Source organism: Electrona antarctica, assembly GCF_951216825.1.
Source record: "Electrona antarctica genome assembly, chromosome: 3".
NCBI classification, from domain to species: Eukaryota; Metazoa; Chordata; class Actinopteri; order Myctophiformes; family Myctophidae; genus Electrona; species Electrona antarctica.
The window spans coordinates 39368634-39386805 of record NC_136808.1 but is presented as its reverse complement, the minus strand read 5'-3'; the positions used below and the strand labels follow the sequence as shown (position 1 = coordinate 39386805).

At 44.8% G+C, this 18172-nt stretch overlaps 1 protein-coding gene across 1 annotated transcript in view; it reads right to left on the bottom strand.

Moving 5' to 3' along the window:
- The window catches only part of itfg1 (integrin alpha FG-GAP repeat containing 1), a 185994-nt gene that overhangs the window by 38747 nt on the left and 129075 nt on the right, over positions 1-18172 (bottom strand). The window contains exons 13-14 of the mRNA XM_079497974.1: positions 6201-6244; positions 2081-2159 (exon numbers count right to left, since the gene is read on the bottom strand). Coding sequence (XP_079354100.1) covers positions 2081-2159; positions 6201-6244 — 123 coding nt within the window. The remainder of the gene's footprint in view (positions 1-2080; positions 2160-6200; positions 6245-18172) is intronic.

The window sequence follows — 18172 nt, the reverse complement described above, 5'->3', positions numbered from 1 at the left end:
ACACACACACACACCGTCTGTTCTTCACCAAGTCACGAGGACACGGACAGAGATAGATGACGGTGATAGAGAGGGAGACATGACAAATAAGAGAGTTATACCGTACGCACGCACGCACACACACGTTTGTATTATTATTTTTATGAGGACATCACAACTTTAGGGCAGCATTGTAAGCTGGAAAATTGCCAATCTACTGCGACACATTGGGGGCTTGTAGTGTTATGTTGTTGTTATGTGTTATGTTTAGTTTAATTTCATTACATTATTCTTCACTGCTCAGTTGTAGCCTGGTTAATAAACCAGACCGAATCAGCCGTTGGCAAAAAAAAGTTGCCTACCAGCGGATTTCGGTCTGGCGAGGCTCAGAAGCACGCCTCTTTCCTACAATCGAGAACAGGTCGGACCAATCGGGACACGGTATGCAATATGGGCGGGCTTTGGTACAGTGACGTTCAATGCTTGAGACTTTTGACTGACAGTAGCTCTGACCAATTGCGTCAAAGAGAAAATGTTTGAACCCGCCCCCCGGGAAATGAAATCCAAGTGGAGCCAGCCCAGACTGATATACCGCGACAGTGTTGTGTGATATTAGTCTGGCTTATTAGCCAGGCTAGCTCAGTTGAGCACCGTCCGGTGAATAGCCAGAGAATAGGCCAGACCTGGAGCTGCCCAAGGCCACAGGTAACCTGTTATAATATAATATTAAACCTGCATACATGAGTACAGTCACATGTAACACTGTACTGTACGTGTGTAAACAAGTACACAGTAATTATTATACTGTAAATTAACGCCCTACTACTTGATCATACTACACTACAGCATCACATAAAAGCATCCAAAGTAGCAGAACTACAAGCATTTTGAGCTTGTAGATCTGCTACAATTTTATCTTGAAAACAATAACAGTTTTGGACATATGAGGTTTCCACCCGACAGAGACGATATTATACGAACATGTGAAAACAACAAAAGTATCACAATTGAAACAACCAACTTTTCAGCTGCGCCCTGTGTGTGAGGATACGTCTTTACGGAAGCCAAGGACACAGACAAAATAATCCAAACTTCAAAAGAGCCTGTAAATCTCAGTGACAACTCACATAATAGAGTTGGGTTTCATACAGCTAGTGAGATGGATGGCGGATGCTGACTCTCTCAGTCCCCATCAACGTGGGTCAGGGACAAGACAATGAAGGAGCTGTTTGTTTGCTCATGGGCAGCTCTACACATACACAGCCTCCTCCGGTGGAAAGAGAACCAGGATGAGGAGATGAGGAGGGAATAACTGACAACATTGTTTATAAAGACTCTCCGTACCTTAATCTCGTGTACAACGCGCTGATATTCTTCTTGCATGTAATATCATCATGTACAGTACATAGCCTACTTGCTGCTATGTTGATGCACCGGATTTCTAATCTTATGTACATACTGTACCCTGTACCGCATGGATATGCTCCCTCTGCTACTTTTACTTTTTTTGAGGGGCACTATCCCCTCCAATGGCTTTTGAAGATTATGTCATATGGCAGCCAAGTCTATGGGATGTTTAATGTTTGTTTAGAGCACTTAGAACTTAAATCGTTTGCCAGCCAAGTTTATAGACTTTAATGTTTTTTTAGGGCACTAAATACAACGTAAGACATCATGTGGCAGATATAAATACATCTTGTAACAAATGTTGGTAGCACTTTATAATATTTTGTTTCATACAAACACATTTTGTTTCATACAAGAAACAAGCCAGGATGGACCACCCCCCAAATCCCGGGGTCTTCGCCACAACCTTTTTCGTGCATTCTGTTGGCACTGGCGACAGATTCCAGGCACTGTCGGCGGGATGTAATCGGTTAAAAGCCAGCAGTGAGAGTTCATAATGGCTTCCGAAGCTTTCTCTCCCATAGAGGGACAATTAATGTGTTTAAAAGAAGCCCTAGAGAGTTTAATGTTTTGTTCCATCGCATTAATTACACCAATTAATGCAAACGAGGAGGAGAAGGTTAAAGATCAAAGGTTTAAAGGTTGGAGAGAAATAGCATGGGGTGCGTGTGTGCGTGCGTGCGTGGTCCCTTACCTGAGGCATTCTTCAGGTAACCGTTGGAGTCTACTGTGGTGTACATGACATATGGACCAGGCTGGTTCACACCAAACGGCTGTGGAACATAGCAAGTTGTTCAAAACATGAAACAGGAGCTTGTAGAGAAACCCTGCACTCTTTAGCTACTGAAGATGTACAACATGGATTTCTAAACAAATTATTTCAAGGCAATTCCGGATAGTTCGGAAACAGTCAATTATCCTGAATGCTACCTTCAGGTATGGCATGAAAATGCTGCATTCATGGTCTGGAGAGGGCCGTTTTTTTTTTACAGACGAGTGAAAGGGCAGGGGCTCAAGCCCCCTTTGATGTCTGTGTGTGCACGAGCCTGAACGTGATAGTTTAAAAAGCACTTGCAGACGGTATGTGTGCACAGCTGTAGAGTCTGTGCTGTGCCTCCCGGCTGCTGCAGTGCATTTTTCAAATGGGAACAAACTGAACCCAATTTACCTAACAACAAGAAAGCACTCAGGGCTTAGATTTACTAAGACTTTTAGTTGCTCCTTTTGGATGCATTAAGACTAGAAAGCTGCATGGCCTTTATCAGGACAGTCACGCCAACCATTTCATTGCTGTTTGTTGCAGAAACCTCTTATGTTTTTTCCCCTTCTTGTAAATGAATACCCTCCGTCATACATGTCATATATCGAATCCTGAAAAGTCATAGTTTTGGACATATGCAGTTTCCACCAGACAGCAACCATTTCCAACACAGCCTGTGTGTCATCATAAAAGTGCACCTCTCTCCATTTTAGAGGAAGGACATGACAGAAATAAACCAAGAGGAGATAATGTGTGTGTGGTTGATTAAAGCATTCCACCAGAGTTACTAACGCGCAATGTGCCAGAGTCGGATTTCTTCCATGTAATTTCTCCCGCCTCTAAAAAGCAGGTGCACATTAGCATAGCCATTCAACACAGCAGTGTTTTCTTCTACCTTTTTGAGCCCAAGGCTCAAAAAGATGGTCTAAGTCAGAATCTCAAGTAACACCTTTATTCATAGCGTAGATTATTTTCAGCAGAGCAGAGCACTTGGAGCACTATTGATTTTGATGGGAAATTTTGATTTAGTTTGTCTTTAGATTTTCTGTAGTCATATTTTAGTCACCTGAAATGTTTCACCTTTAGTGTAGTTTTAGTTGACTAAATATAGTCGACTAAATCTACAGTTGATTTAGTCGACAAAAATGTATTTTGGCAGTCCTTGATGGTGTCGTAAAGGCAGATTTTGCACTTGGTTGCATGCAGAAAATAGGCGATCTACAAGCTCACAATGTGGCTCAGCTTGAACTGCCTGACACGTAATAATGCAAGTGCATTGATATGCCACGTTTTGTTTTTTACATGCTGTAGGCTTATATCTGCACTATTTTCCTCTTGCACAGATCTTTACTGTAACATCACAACTCTATGCTTGCTTCTACATTCAATTTGCAATTTAAGGGAAGTTGTATTTATACAACGCAGTTTCAGGAGAAGAGACCACCTTCCGCTCACCTTAACCACTCCTCCCTCCTTATCAAACACTCCTCCCTCCTTATCAAACTCACCTGCCTTTCATTATCCCTCGGCCAATCCCAGTCACAATCACCACAGTACAAATACACCTGGGCGCCGTCACCTACCTGTTCTTACTACCTACTGTACGTGGTCTCGAACAATCCCTCCATCCACCCCTACCACCTCCATCTCCTCAGTCTCCCCCTCATACACTTCTCTCCTTCTCTTCCAGGAACCCAGGGCAGTTCCGGAGCAGAGACGGCCGCTATCTGAGCACGCATCCATGGCGTCCGCTCCCGAGACTACTCCCCCACCCTGAGTCTCACCCTACATGGGTTCCCCATCCTCCTCCTCCTTCCCTTTATCATTCAATAAAAACCTTTAAACTTGAGCAGAAGGTGTGGTCTTATACTATCATGGTTGGGCAGGGCTGATGTTAGTAGCTTGGTTGGACGGCAGACGTTTTGCGTTTTATCTTTTCAAGTACACCCTAGACTCACTTTCTCCAATGCATATAGTAAAATAACTCTGGAAGAGTATTATAAAATATTCTGGTCAAACTTTTGCGTTGCATTTGCCAAGTCAGAAACAGTTAATGCTAAATGGTTTATAGCGACCGAAGGTCACAGTTAAATGGACACTTTTTAAACACACTAAATAAAATATATGTTAATGACCTTTAGAAGATCTAACACTTTCCTGGGGGTCTTTATGTGTGTAATTTGTGGTTTTAGATATTTAAGATTTTAGCAGTGAGCCCAGTGTCTCTGATGTCATGGACACTGGGCTCACTTCCTTCCTGGACTACAATTCTCATAATGCTTTGGTGCACTGCTCCTCCTTGTGGATAAGGGGAGGGCCAGGGCTACAACATGTAGCCCTGGATCAAACTGGGAACATTGTGGTTCCCATCCAGCCGCCATACCGGCCACTCTACCCCTGAGCCACTGCCGCCCGTCTTTATCATGCAGAGTAAAAGGGACATCCTATCCAATTATTTGATTCCGCTCTAATCTAAATGAACGGTCAATCATATTCATTTAACAAAATTGACATTATTGACTCACGTAACCACAGCTGACAAGGCTGTAAATGACTGTAGTTACTTAAGGTCCCGGTCTTATTTAAGTGATTCCATGGCCATCTAATTTGTGACAGTTCTTGACAGGACACTCAAATGTGTATTATGTATTACAGGCCAGCATGGCTCCTCAGAGGTGAACTAGAGGTGTAGCTATAAATCTCTCCAGGGCTGGTCCATGGATCATGGGATCCTATTAATGTCCATATAGGCTGCATAGCTTCCATTCTCATAAATCAGGAATTAATTGACACGTTCATTCACGAGTACAGAAAAAAATAACATACAAAATGCAAAACAGATTACTACTGTATACTCTACAACCAAAAAGTAATGAGTGGGGTGTGCTGCAACGTCATTCTGATAAATACCTATTTGTTGAAAGGTCAGTCAATCTTTTTGGGAGCCCCGTAAGCATGCAGACTTTTATTTGTGACTGACCTGTGTTTTCGTTGGTGTTGCACCTACCCTCCAGTGGACTAGCTCTGTTGTAATTGGTATGTGCTACAACGAACCCCCATCATCTTTACTTCATATTCCCAGGGTGTGTGAGTGGGCCCTGAAGACTACAACTGCAGACTCGCTCCCAGTTTTCAAACTGTAATCTGAAGACTCGCCTCTTTAGACTTCACCTCAGCCATTATATTAGCTGACATATATTATGCTGACATACCTTGGACATTAAGGTCCAAGGTATGTTTGTGTTGCTTAGGCACGTTTTTCTATTAAAAAACTGATGCTAGCTAGGTTCATTATTTGGTGTCTGTTTGGTGTCTTATTGCGACCGAAGGTCACAGTTAACTAACTATGGAATCGTGTATTTCCTGTCAGTGTGTTGGTTGGTCAGGCATAAATGGTGCCCAGGTCTCATGACATCATCAGGGATGGAGCTGTGGAGACCCTGAGAATGCGAATGCAGTGATTGCGAATGCAGTGAGCAGCTTACTATGGGAGCTAGTCTGTCTGTCTGTCTGTGTGTGTCACGCTGTGACACCACCCACCCGCCACCAGAGGGCGCAGCTGTATCACACACACAAAAAACGCACGCACACACACACAGTAAAAAAAATAAAAAATAAAAAAATAAAAAAGAATACATTAAAAATAAAATAAAATAAAGATTCTAGGTGCTGTCGCTTCTCACCCTCAGGCGTCTTACTGGTAGTTTTAATGTACAGATTATTATTTTCATAGTATATTGCTTAAACCGATGCTAGGTTTACTCGTGATCCTAGTTCACAGAGGCACTACACTGTCTCTCTGCAATTGATGTACATGTGTTTACATTGCTTATTACATTGTAAGTCTCTCTGGATTAGAGCGCCTGCTACATTAAATGCCTACATTGTAAGTGTAAATTGTAGCCCATATGACCTACTTGAGGACAGAGAGAGTGTGCACTTAAGAATCCGCACATACGCGCACCTACTGTACCCTTGAGGGCTGCATCTTTGTGTGGGGAACAACATCACAGCATGACACATACAGGAAGTGGCACACTGAAAGAGCGCTTACCTTGACTTGTTCTGGGCAGTCGTTGGAGCACAGCCCACTGAGCACTGAGGAGAGGAGGGGAGGGAGGGGAGAGGAGAGGAGAGGAGGGGAGGGGAGGGGCGTTAATATTGATCATTGTGTCACTGTTCCATTATTTTCAGTGAAACCAGTGTGAAACCCCACATGCAGGTCAGAATCATTTCACACTCACACTAATAAAACCTTCCTTAACAATGACTGTATTAGTTCCGCAGGCTGGCAGCACCAACACAAACAAATGCATCTCATTTGACTATTCATGAGGATTCTCAGCACTCACACACATTTTTCTTCTCCCACAATGCTAACTAACATCTCCAGGGGCTTCCAGAAACACAAAGATAAACAAATTGGTAGAAACGATGGAACACAGACAATAAATGGGATTACTAATATAAGCTAGTGTTTGTGTATGCATTTGTTTGTGTGTGTGTGTGTGTGTCTGCGTGTGTGTGTGTGTGTGTGTGTGTGTGTGTGTGTGTGTGTGTGTGTGTGTGTAGTAGAGATATAGTAAAAAAAATGTTCTTAATCCTCACAAGACAAATAAATGGTTATTTTATTGTTAAAAATGTGGGGAGGTAGATTTACAATTAGGAAAAGATTCAGGTTGGGATTAGGATTAGGTATTTTGAGGTTTCGGTGTTAAAGTTAAGAGTAATACCTGATTTATACTTAGTTCTGCTATAATTTTGTTTTTTCTCTGCTATCTTGTATCTCTGCTAAAATGTCTTCACAAGTATAGTAATATAATACACAATATACAATACAATGTTTGTGTGTGTGTTTGTGTGTGTGTGTGTGTGTGTGTGTGTGTGTTTTAATTTTACACACAATCTTGTAGTGCACGTGCCGAGCGAGCACAGACAAAATCCAGTCATTAGCGGTGTACTTTATTAGCATGCTAATAGGGTGCTGGGTGTAAGAGTTGCCATTTGGCCCCGATAGCTCGTTAATTAGCTCCGCTCCAATAGGAGCTCACTGCACCGCGTATCAGCGGCCAAACAAACAGAACGCACAAACACAATCAGACAACAGGACACAATTAAGACACAGCTGTGTGTAAACTGTTCTCTCTCCGGCTCTGTGGGCAGACACGGATGGAATGTGAGAATTATGAGATCATGATTTCAGCGGTGGAAAAAGTACTCACATTTTTTACTTAAGTAAAAGTATCGATACTGCAATATAGAAATACTCGGTTACAAGTAAAAGCCTGGAATTCAAAATTTACAAAAGTATTGGTATCAAAATGTAGCCTACTGTACCAAAGTAGAAAGTAGTCATTATGCAGAAGGCCCCATTTCAAATGTATAAAATCTTTGATAATAGCAGATCTACAAGCTCACAATGCGCTGCATTGCGCGGCATGGTAAGCCTGTTGATCGGCTATTTTCAAATGGCCGAAATGTACATAGGGCTGAAGTGGTTACTGTATGTTTTGTAATAAGAATCGAAATCTACAAAAAAAGAAAGAAAAATATTGTAGTGGAGCAAAAGTATAATATTTGCCTCTGAGATATAGTGGAGTAGAAGTAAAAGGCAAGGAAACTGGAAATTCTCAAGTAAAGTACAAATACTTGTACTTAACTCATTTATTGCGGCTAGCTGTTAGCATAAATCCCAGTTCCAGGTGCCACCATACGCGTTCACTTTAAGAGTCAGAGTTTGCCCGCCCCCCCCACACACTCTCGCTCGAGTATCATTGGCACAAGCACACACTGTTTACCTTTCATCAGAAGCTTTTACATGGCGGGAGCGGTACAAAAGCACAAATAAAAAATCAGAAATTTGGATGGCAGTAGAACCACCAAGGAAAGCTCTCCTGGATTCCGATTTATGGACGTTTGAAAATCCTCCTTTCAACTGCTTTACACGGTGATTATATTTTCAATCCCATAGCTGGAGCGGTGGTGCGTTGCCATAGCAACCGGACCAATGTTAAAAGCTGCCGTGGGACTCAACCATTATATAGACGGAGTATACATTGGGGTCCGCGTATATATACGGACCTGGGATATGACGTCTCCTAGCGTCGGGGTCCGTATATATACAGGTACGGACCTGGGATATGACGTCCCCTAGCGTCGGGGTCCGTATATATACGGACCTGGGATATGACGTCCCCTAGCGTCGGGGTCCGTATATATACGGACCTGGGATATGACGTCTCCTAGCGTCGGGGTCCGTATATATACAGGTACGGACCTGGGATATGACGTCCCCTAGCGTCGGGGTCCGTATATATACGGACCTGGGATATGACGTCCCCTAGCGTCGGGGTCCGTATATATACGGACCTGGGATATGACGTCTCCTAGCGTCGGGGTCCGTATATATACAGGTACGGACCTGGGATATGACGTCCCCTAGCGTCGGGGTCCGTATATATACGGACCTGGGATATGACGTCCCCTAGCGTCGGGGTCCGTATATATACGGACCTGGGATATGACGTCTCCTAGCGTCGGGGTCCGTATATATACAGGTACGGACCTGGGATATGACGTCCCCTAGCGTCGGGGTCCGTATATATACGGACCTGGGATATGACGTCCCCTAGCGTCGGGGTCCGTATATATACGGACCTGGGATATGACGTCTCCTAGCGTCGGGGTCCGTATATATACAGACCTGGGATATGACGTCCCCTAGCGTCGGGGTCCGTATATATACGGACCTGGGTTAAGACGTCCCCTAGCGTCGGGGTCCGTATATATACGGACCTGGGTTATGACGTCCCCTAGCGTCGGGGTCCGTATATATACGGACCTGGGTTATGACGTCCCCTAGCGTCGGGGTCCGTATATATACGGACCTGGGTTATGACGTCCCCTAGCGTCGGGGTCCGTATATATACGGACCTGGGTTATGACGTCCCCTAGCGTCGGGGTCCGTATATATACGGACCTGGGTTATGACGTCCCCTAGCGTCGGGGTCCGTATATATATACGGACCTGGGTTATGACGTCCCCTAGCGTCGGGGTCCGTATATATACGGACCTGGGATATGACGTCCCCTAGCGCCGGGGTCCGTATATATAAAGACCTGGGATATGACGTCCCCTAGCGTCGGGGTCCGTATATATACAGACCTGGGAAAGAAAGAATTAAGTGCAGTACTTAAGTAAATGTACGTAGTTACTTTCCACCACTGTTCGCCGAGCGCCACAAGCAATGGCTGCTCACTGCATAATGCATAAGACACACTTCACGTGTGTGCAAATATACAGTGACAAAAAAAACACCCCGAGGAGTGGCTGGGGAACAAATTATTATCCCAGTGTGTGTATAGCACATTACACTGCTTATCATTGTACCTCTCATCACACATGCTGGAGACTTTAGAAAAAAAAGTGTGGTAATTTGTATTGGCTGTAGCCAGAGCTATTGGGATCTTTGCACAGTGCAGGTTAGTGTGTGTGTGTGTGTGTGTGTGTGTGTGTGTGCGTGGGTGCGTGGGTGCGTGCGTGCGTGCGTGCGTGCGTGCGTGCGTGCGTGGAGAATTGGGTATATTTAATCAGTGAATTGAAAGACTCAGTGCTTGCTTGCACTGTGTCGAGACATCCATGATATGAAGTTCAATGAAGCGCAAAGCGAGAGAGAGCCTGTATGAACGCAGATGTCCTTCACAACTCACTGGGCAATGCCATCGCTCCAGGAACTAGATGAGTCTGTGTGTGTGTGCTTGGCTGGAGTGTTTGAGAGAGAGAGAGAGAGAGAGAGAGAGAGAGAGAGAGAGAGAGAGAGAGAGAGAGAGAGAGAGAGAGAGAGAGAGAGAGAGAGAGAGAGAGAGAGAGAGAGAGAGAGAGAGAGAGAGAGAGAGAGAGAGAGAGAGAGAGAGAGAGAGAGAGAGAGAGAGAGAGAGAGAGAGAGAGAGAGAGAGAGAGAGGGGAGAGAGAGAGGGGGAGAGAGAGAGAGAGAGAGAGGGGGGGGAGAGAGAGATCCCTAGATTATGGGGGGAAGGTTCAAACCTTCGTTTGGGTTAACGTTGATCTGTTGTCAAATATTATACAACAGAACCATAACTGATGCTAAAGGTGGTGCAAGTGACACTTAATGTTATATTTTAATTGTTAATTAGCTCTAATTAGCTCTATATTGTGATAGTAATCATTGCTATAAAGCAAATGTTAATCAGGTCAAGGACCCCTTAAATACCTGAGATAGAGATGAAGCACTACATATTGTATACAATTAACTCAACACTTTCAACTTCCCTCTACACTTTCAACTGATTTTGACCCAGTGACCAACCTGGGGACCACCACTATTATGTCAGGTGGGTCCAAAGTTCCAAACTCTGTCTTGCTTGTGGGGATATTTGGTCCTCACAACTATAGTACAAGAACACACACATGCACACGCACTCACACGCACACACACACACACACACACACACACACACACAGTTACTGTAGCCTATTTTCCAGTGTGGTATTAAGACTGATGGTGGCTCTCTCACAGGACTGACCCACTCAAGTGTGGGATGAACTGGCCCCCTCTACTTTCTCTCTCTCTGTGTGTACGCGCGCGCGCAGACTCACACATGCAAGTGTTGGTGCACTGTGCGTGCGTGCGTGCATGCGTGTGTGCGCGCACGTGCGTGTTAAACATCCACAAAACAGAGATCATGAGATCTCCACCCCGTGCTCAACAGTGGTAACATCGGTTCAGCTATCTCGGCAGCATATTGACACCCGACTGCCAAATTGATGATGACATCCACGCCCCATATCAGCCGAGCCTCCTCCCACGCCTTTTGGCAGACGCGCGTTTGAAAACAACCACCTATAAGAACACCGAACAAAAGTTCCGGTGTCTTCAAGGCAGTGTGCGTGTGTATACTGACGGGTCAGAAGCCTGGGCTGTCGATTGCAGTGGATTTCAACCAGTGGTCCGGGAGGGGGTTCCGCGTGGTCCCCAGCTAAATGATGGAGAGTTGATAACCTAATGGACCCTTATTAGATCTTTAACTCTTGAGAGTGTAAAACGAAACCAAATGGACCATTACGGGTCCATTTGGTTCCGTTTTACACTCTCAAGAGTTAAAGTATTGTTAAAGGACCACTTCACCACTTTTCAATATCTTCATATACTAGGCCCTCACTAATAATCATGATAAAATGGCACCATTTTTTTTCTACTCCGTCTGTGTCTCATAGGAGGGCTGTGGGCAGTTCAGAAACCCGTCCACCAGTGACATCATCGATGGGGAATCCAAGCTAATAGAAACTGCAGGCTTTCTAGTCCTGAAAAGTTGCAATGCGAAAATGGAAGTCATCGTTCTCACGATAATAAAAATCTAATTTTTTTTGTAAAAAATATTGTTTAAAAAACTGAACTGCCCACAGCCCTCCTATGAGACACAGACTGAGTAGATATATAGGACCCATTATATGAAGATAGGTTGAGAAGTGGTGAAGTGGTCCTTTAATCGCCATTACTTAATTTACAGGTCTAAACAATTAGAGAATGTGGAAGAATTCCTATGGTACCAACATCATGGATACAGCATGGAATTGTGGACCAAATCTTATCCAACGACAACAAAATATTATTTCGTTTTGGGTCTGATAAACTAAATGTCATCAAATGGTGGTACGTGGCTAAATAAATAATGGAACTTGATATGAAAAGGGTTGCAATTGAAAACCACTGGTCTATCTGCGTCAGTCAGACGTAACATCAGATGCCTTCAATACATCTTTGGCATCACCTGGTAGGACCATGTCCCACAACTGGTAGGACCATGTCCCACAACTGGTAGGACCATGTCCCACAACTGGTAGGACCATGTCCCACACCTGGTAGGACCATGTCCCACAACTGGTAGGACCATGTCCCACAACTGGTAGGACCATGTCCCACAACTGGTAGGACCATGTCCCACACCTGGTAGACCATGTCCCACAACTGGTAGGACCATGTCCCACACCTGGTAGGACCATGTCCCACAACTGGTAGGACCATGTCCCACAACTGGTAGGACCATGTCCCACAACTGGTAGGACCATGTCCCACACCTGGTAGACCATGTCCCACAACTGGTAGGACCATGTCCCACACCTGGTAGGACCATGTCCCACAACTGGTAGGACCATGTCCCACACCTGGTAGGACCATGTCCCACAACTGGTAGGACCATGTCCCACAACTGGTAGGACCATGTCCCACAACTGGTAGGACCACCTGGTAGGACCATGTCCCACACGTGGGCATTTTCTGTGTCAGACTCCGTCAGATCAAGGCAGTGTTGATTTTGACAGCAAATCTTTATTTAGTTTTAGTCATAGTCTTTTGAATAAAATGTAATTTAGTTTTAGTCATATTATGTTAGTCATGTGAACTGTTTTAGTGTCAGGCTAGTATTAGTCGCCTAGTAAATACACAACTTTAGTCAACTAAAATGTGTTTTGGTGGGCCTTGGTGGAATAGCTGATTTTACATTTGGTTGCATGCTGAAAATAGATCTCTTCTCCACTATAGTCCCTCCATAACATTTTAGTCTAGTTTTCATTTGATGATGAAATTGTCACTAGATTTTGGCTTAGATTTAGTCATCAATGATCATAGCTTAGTTTTGATCTAGTTTTTATTTAGTTTCCGTCAGTGAAAAAAAGGTAGTCGACAAACGTCATCGCTTTCTAGTCGACAAAATCAACACTGCATAGAGGCAACTCTGGTGGGTCGATCACCTCATCCGGATGTCTGGCTGCCGATTGCCCCGTCAAGTGCTTTATGGACAGATCTGGTCAGCCAGCAGGTCCAAAGAAAAGCTGAAACAGACCCTAACGAGGTGCAACATCAACCCCGATAACCTGGAGTCAGCCGCAGCTAATCGACCACTCTGGCGTTCTTTAGTCTATGCCACGAAGGGGTCACACACCTCGAAGAGAAGGGGTGTCTCACATGTCCTCTAAGGAGATGTGGTTCCACAATCTATGGTTTCAAAGTCATCCACAGTGGCATCATGGTGTGTGTGTGTGTGTGTGTGTGTGTGTGTGTGTGAGAGAGAGAGAGAGAGGCGGACAGACAGAAAGACGGACAGACAGACAGACAGACAGACAGACAGACAGACAGACAGACAGACAGACAGACAGACAGACAGACAGACAGACAGACAGACAGACAGACAGACAGACAGACAGACAGACAGACAGAGAGAGAGAGAGAGAGAGAGAGTGTGTGTGCCTGGCAAAGGAATATAAGTGAAAAAAGACATTTATTTTGGGGTCACACACACTGAGTCTGATTCACTCTAAAGAGATTAGGTTTACAATGTAGGGTTTAAACTAGACTCTAGTTTATACCCTACATATAAACCTAATCTCTAGTTTAAATGTGTGTGTGTGTGTGTGTGTGTGTGTGTGTGTGTGTGTGTGTGTGTGTGTGTGTGTGTGTGTGTGTGTGTGTGTGTGTGTGTGTGTGTGTGTGTGCATGCGTGTGGGCGTGTGAATGCGTGTGTGGGGGGTGTTCAAGCTTGTACGCTATAGGTCACATTAGTGTGAATGCACCAGTAGAGTGGCAAGGGTGAAAACCACAGTGGGAGGGAGGACTGGGGGTCCCAAACGTGGAATGGATCTATACCAGCATGAGGATTTCTCACCTCTTAAAAATGCTAAACAACGACGACAAGGATGTTAGGGAGCTGGCTCGATCCTCCCTGTTCCTGGACCTAAGGAGGCGTAAGGTCCCACTGGCCAGGGAGTTAGAGCCACACTTCCTTGGCTTCCGGAGGAAACCCAACGGGAAACTGGACACCCGTTCCGCTGGCTTTGGGGTTTGGTCGGACTGGCCAGACCTAAATGACCTCTGTGTCCGTACTGGAGTGTCCCTGGAGTGGGTGCGGTCTGACTCAGAGACTGTGAGGGTCTCCGAGGATATCATAACTGACCCCCTCACCCAGGTCAGGGCAACGGTCACCTATGCTGGACACAGTCACCTGCTAACAGCTACAGGTGCCAGACGAGTCCTCATGGATGTACACCAGCACCAACAACAACAACACTGGACTGGACTAAAACTCCAAGGGAAGCTTGCATGTCTTCCCCATGCTGATCACTCCGTTTCACACGCATTCATCAAGAACACTGCACTCAATGAGGACATTATCACATTCACAGTTAAGGCCAGACTACAAGTCCTTCCCACCAGACTCAATCTATCCATCTGGTTCCCCACCACTCAGGTCCCTCATTGCTTGCACCACACCACAGAACAGATCACTGAAACACTGTCACACATCTTGAATGGATGTTATGCATACAAAGGAATGTACATAGCACGCCATGACAGAATAGTGGAACTCATAGCAAAGGATATATCAAAATACCATGCATCTTCAGTGAGAATGTACAAACATTCCAGGGTCATTCCATCCATGTTCCAACTCAGTGATAACTCAGATACCTTTACATCTCTAGCAGCTAATACACCAGATATTGTTGTGGTTGATGAAGAGTCCAGAGAAGTGTCTGTATTAGAGATAGCCTGCACCTTTGACCACAGCCTAGAGGAAGCCTTTATGACCAAGGTCATGAAATACCAACCACTTCTACATAACATCTCAGAGCTGGGCTATAGGTGCAGACTATTTGTCTTTATATTTGGCAGCCTAGGGCATATGCACAGACTGGTTGTTAGAGGGTTCCAACAACTTGGGATGCCCAAAAAGGAGGCAAAAAGGCTGGCAAAGTATTGTGGTGTCTCTGCTATAATTGGCAGCCGTCATATATGGCGGAGACGCTGTTACTTATACCCATAGAGTACTGTGTGACATGCCTGTTGTATCATGAAAACACATACCATGACTTTGCAGATGTAACTTTAATGCACCTATAATATTTGTGTCCTTGTATGCATATCCTTTGTGTGGACATAAATAAATGGTTAAAATGTGTGTGTGTGTGTGTGTGTGTGTGTGTGTGTGTGTGTGTGTGTGTGTGTGTGTGTGTGTGTGTGTGTGTATGCGTGTGGGCGTGTGAATGCGTGTGTGGGGGGTGTTCAAGCTTGTACGCTATAGGTCACATTAGTGTGAATGCACCAGTAGAGTGGCAAGGGTGAAAAGGGTCAATATCTCAGCAGTTCTGGGTCAATAAAGCTAAAGGGGGAGAGGGGCAGACTACAACAGAGGCTTCTGACAGAAAGGAGGTGAAGAAACGCTACCTACTGCAGAGAATGTAATTAATTGTGTGTGTGTGTGTGTGTGTGTGTGTGTGTGTGTGTGTGTGTGTGTGTGTGTGTGTGTGTCTGTGGGAGGGGGGCCCTTAGGACTCCTGTGTTACCGTTTGACAGGTGTACCGCCCATATGCGATTGGAAAATCAGTCAAATTGAAAAAGGAGTGCTCATTTTCTTTGATGCTGGAGGGCGGCCCACTCCCTCCCTCCCTCCGGACTGTTCTTCAACCTGCGAGCGCACCGTCCACAGTCGGCTAAAAAAGTCGAACGTCGGCCGTCCGGCAAATGCCGGCGGCAAAATCAGAATAAACAGCCAAACAGCCGTTTATGCGTGGGCCGTGGCACATTGTGAGTTTGTAGCTATATGTGTATATATATATGTGTATATCATTTCTTTTTTAAGTTAACATTTTTTTTAAATGTTCTACATTTCTATTTTGTTCTTTAAAAAGGTTTCAAAATAATACATATAAAAAAGGGAATATTTTGCTCGCAGCCCATCAAAACTGGTTGAAGTGACACAGAAGTGGGTCCCGACCCCGTGTTTGGGCAACGCTGCCGTAGGGTTATGCCAGGGTATCACAAACATCAGACTATGGGGGCACAGTAGCACCTCAGTGAAGGCAGAGCCCTCTTTGATGGGGGATTTATACAACCTTCATGGTGCTTTGATGCCAAAGCTACGCTGGTAGCCAGACAGTTGCTGCTGTCACTGAGGACTGAAGTCCAGCACTGTTTCAGGGGGAAACTTGCACACCAACTGTCACATAGCTATTGGGTATGAAAATAATAAGAAAAAGGTTCTGAGTCGTGCATCAGAATCAGCTGTACTGTCAAATCACAGTTTTACAGGTAAAAAGGTTTGTGAAATTTGTATTTGTGCACAGTTCCCATTATGGAAAAACAAAGAAATGGAAGAAGAGAGAGGGGGCTGATAAAGGAAAGCAGGAAAGGAAAGAAAGTTTGAGTGCTTTTACCATAAAAAGTACAGGTTCTTCTGTGTGGGTCTTAGATATTTACAAGCTACAAAAAGATGGTGAAGGTTAGGAAAGCTGCGGATCCTGATCATATTCCAGAGTGATGAAGACCATCTGGCACCAACCTTCACCTCAAACCTAAATGTAATCTATACGTGACCTGCTTTATTGTCCACACATGAGGTGTGTTTTATGATTGAAAGAAGACTTTAAACTATATCGACTGAAAACAAAGTATTTATGAACACGTTTACTAAGGTAATACAACCAAGTGTAAAGTCCAACCCAAAACCCATTCACTTTAATGGAATGAAAATGCTTCTCCAACCAGCAGGAGGGGAAATAGCGACGTATATGCCATTAATGAGAACTGCAGTGTTTTCATTACTTCTACACTGGCTTCATTTTCAAGATTCAAAGCTCTGTAGTGATGAAGTGCCTGGAGAAATTGGTCAAAGATCTGATATGCTCAATCACAACCCAGCTCCCTTGATTCCTCTAGGAGTACAGATCACGCCATCACACAAATACAGTAGGCCACGCTGGGGCAGTGGTTAAGTCTTGTGTTTATTGATTACAACTCAGCTTCCAACACTGTAGTCCCTGGTAGACTGGTGGTGGTAGACTGTGCTCAGGAGCCTGGAGCTGAGCTCTCCACTCTGCTGCACACAGCTGTATACAAAGCTCTCTGACAGACAGGCGGTGAAGGTCGGCAACCTGCACGTCCATGTGGATTAAAATCTCACAACTGAAAAACATTGTCAGGCCGAGTCCCAATCTGTGATTTATGAAACAGCATGACGGGAGCCCCCCTACGAATGACTGCGCTCTTGGTGCAACTATAGAGGAGATGTTAGTGCAGATGGTTGGTGCAAAAGGTGAAAATCACTTCAGACTCGATCAAGACACACACACACCGGTCAGAGGTTGTGTTGTTTGCTACAACACGACGCTAGGAGTTGCTTAGCAATGCGTAGATAAAGAGCAGCCTCAGCCTTCCTTCAAAAATGAGCGGATGTCCTTCACAAGTGCAAATATGTTAACATGTCTCTGCCATAATGTACATCTTAATACCACACTTTACACGAATTGGAGATGGAGGCAGGTTATTTGCACACAGATGAGAGATATGCAGACATGCACAACACACACTTATTCAGACTTCGCAGGCACAGGCACACGTGTGCGCGCACACACACACACACACACACACACACACACACACACACACACACACACACACACACACACACACACACACACACACACACACACACACACACACACACACACACACACACACACACAGTGCAAGGGGGCGGACAGTACTTTCTGTGTGCTGAAATCTATTTCAACTGGGGCGCTTGGAAGCTTTTTCAGGCGAGCGCCCTGGCGTTTTCAGCTGGGAAGATAGGCTCTAGTGCGCACACAGCTTTAGTGCGGTATAGAGTCCTGTACCGTTTAGTTGTAATCCAACCCCATAGGATGTAGAATCCTTGGGTCTTTGGCTACAACAAGTGTGGTCGGCCCGGTCGGCTCCTACCAGGACAGCAACTGCAATTCCCCACAAAATGTTCCTGAGCCACGGAATTCCAGAAAATGTGAGTCAAGTGAGTCAGGGCGTACTGCTGCTTACTCAGTGTTGTCAAAATGGTCAAACCCTCTCCATGGCCAATAAATTAATAGATTTGGGATTTAGATTATATTGATAATTTGCTTCTTGTGAATCATGGCCCTAACGCCCAAAACAAATTAAGAATATGTAATCTTTTGAAAATAGGCAATCTACAAGCTCACAA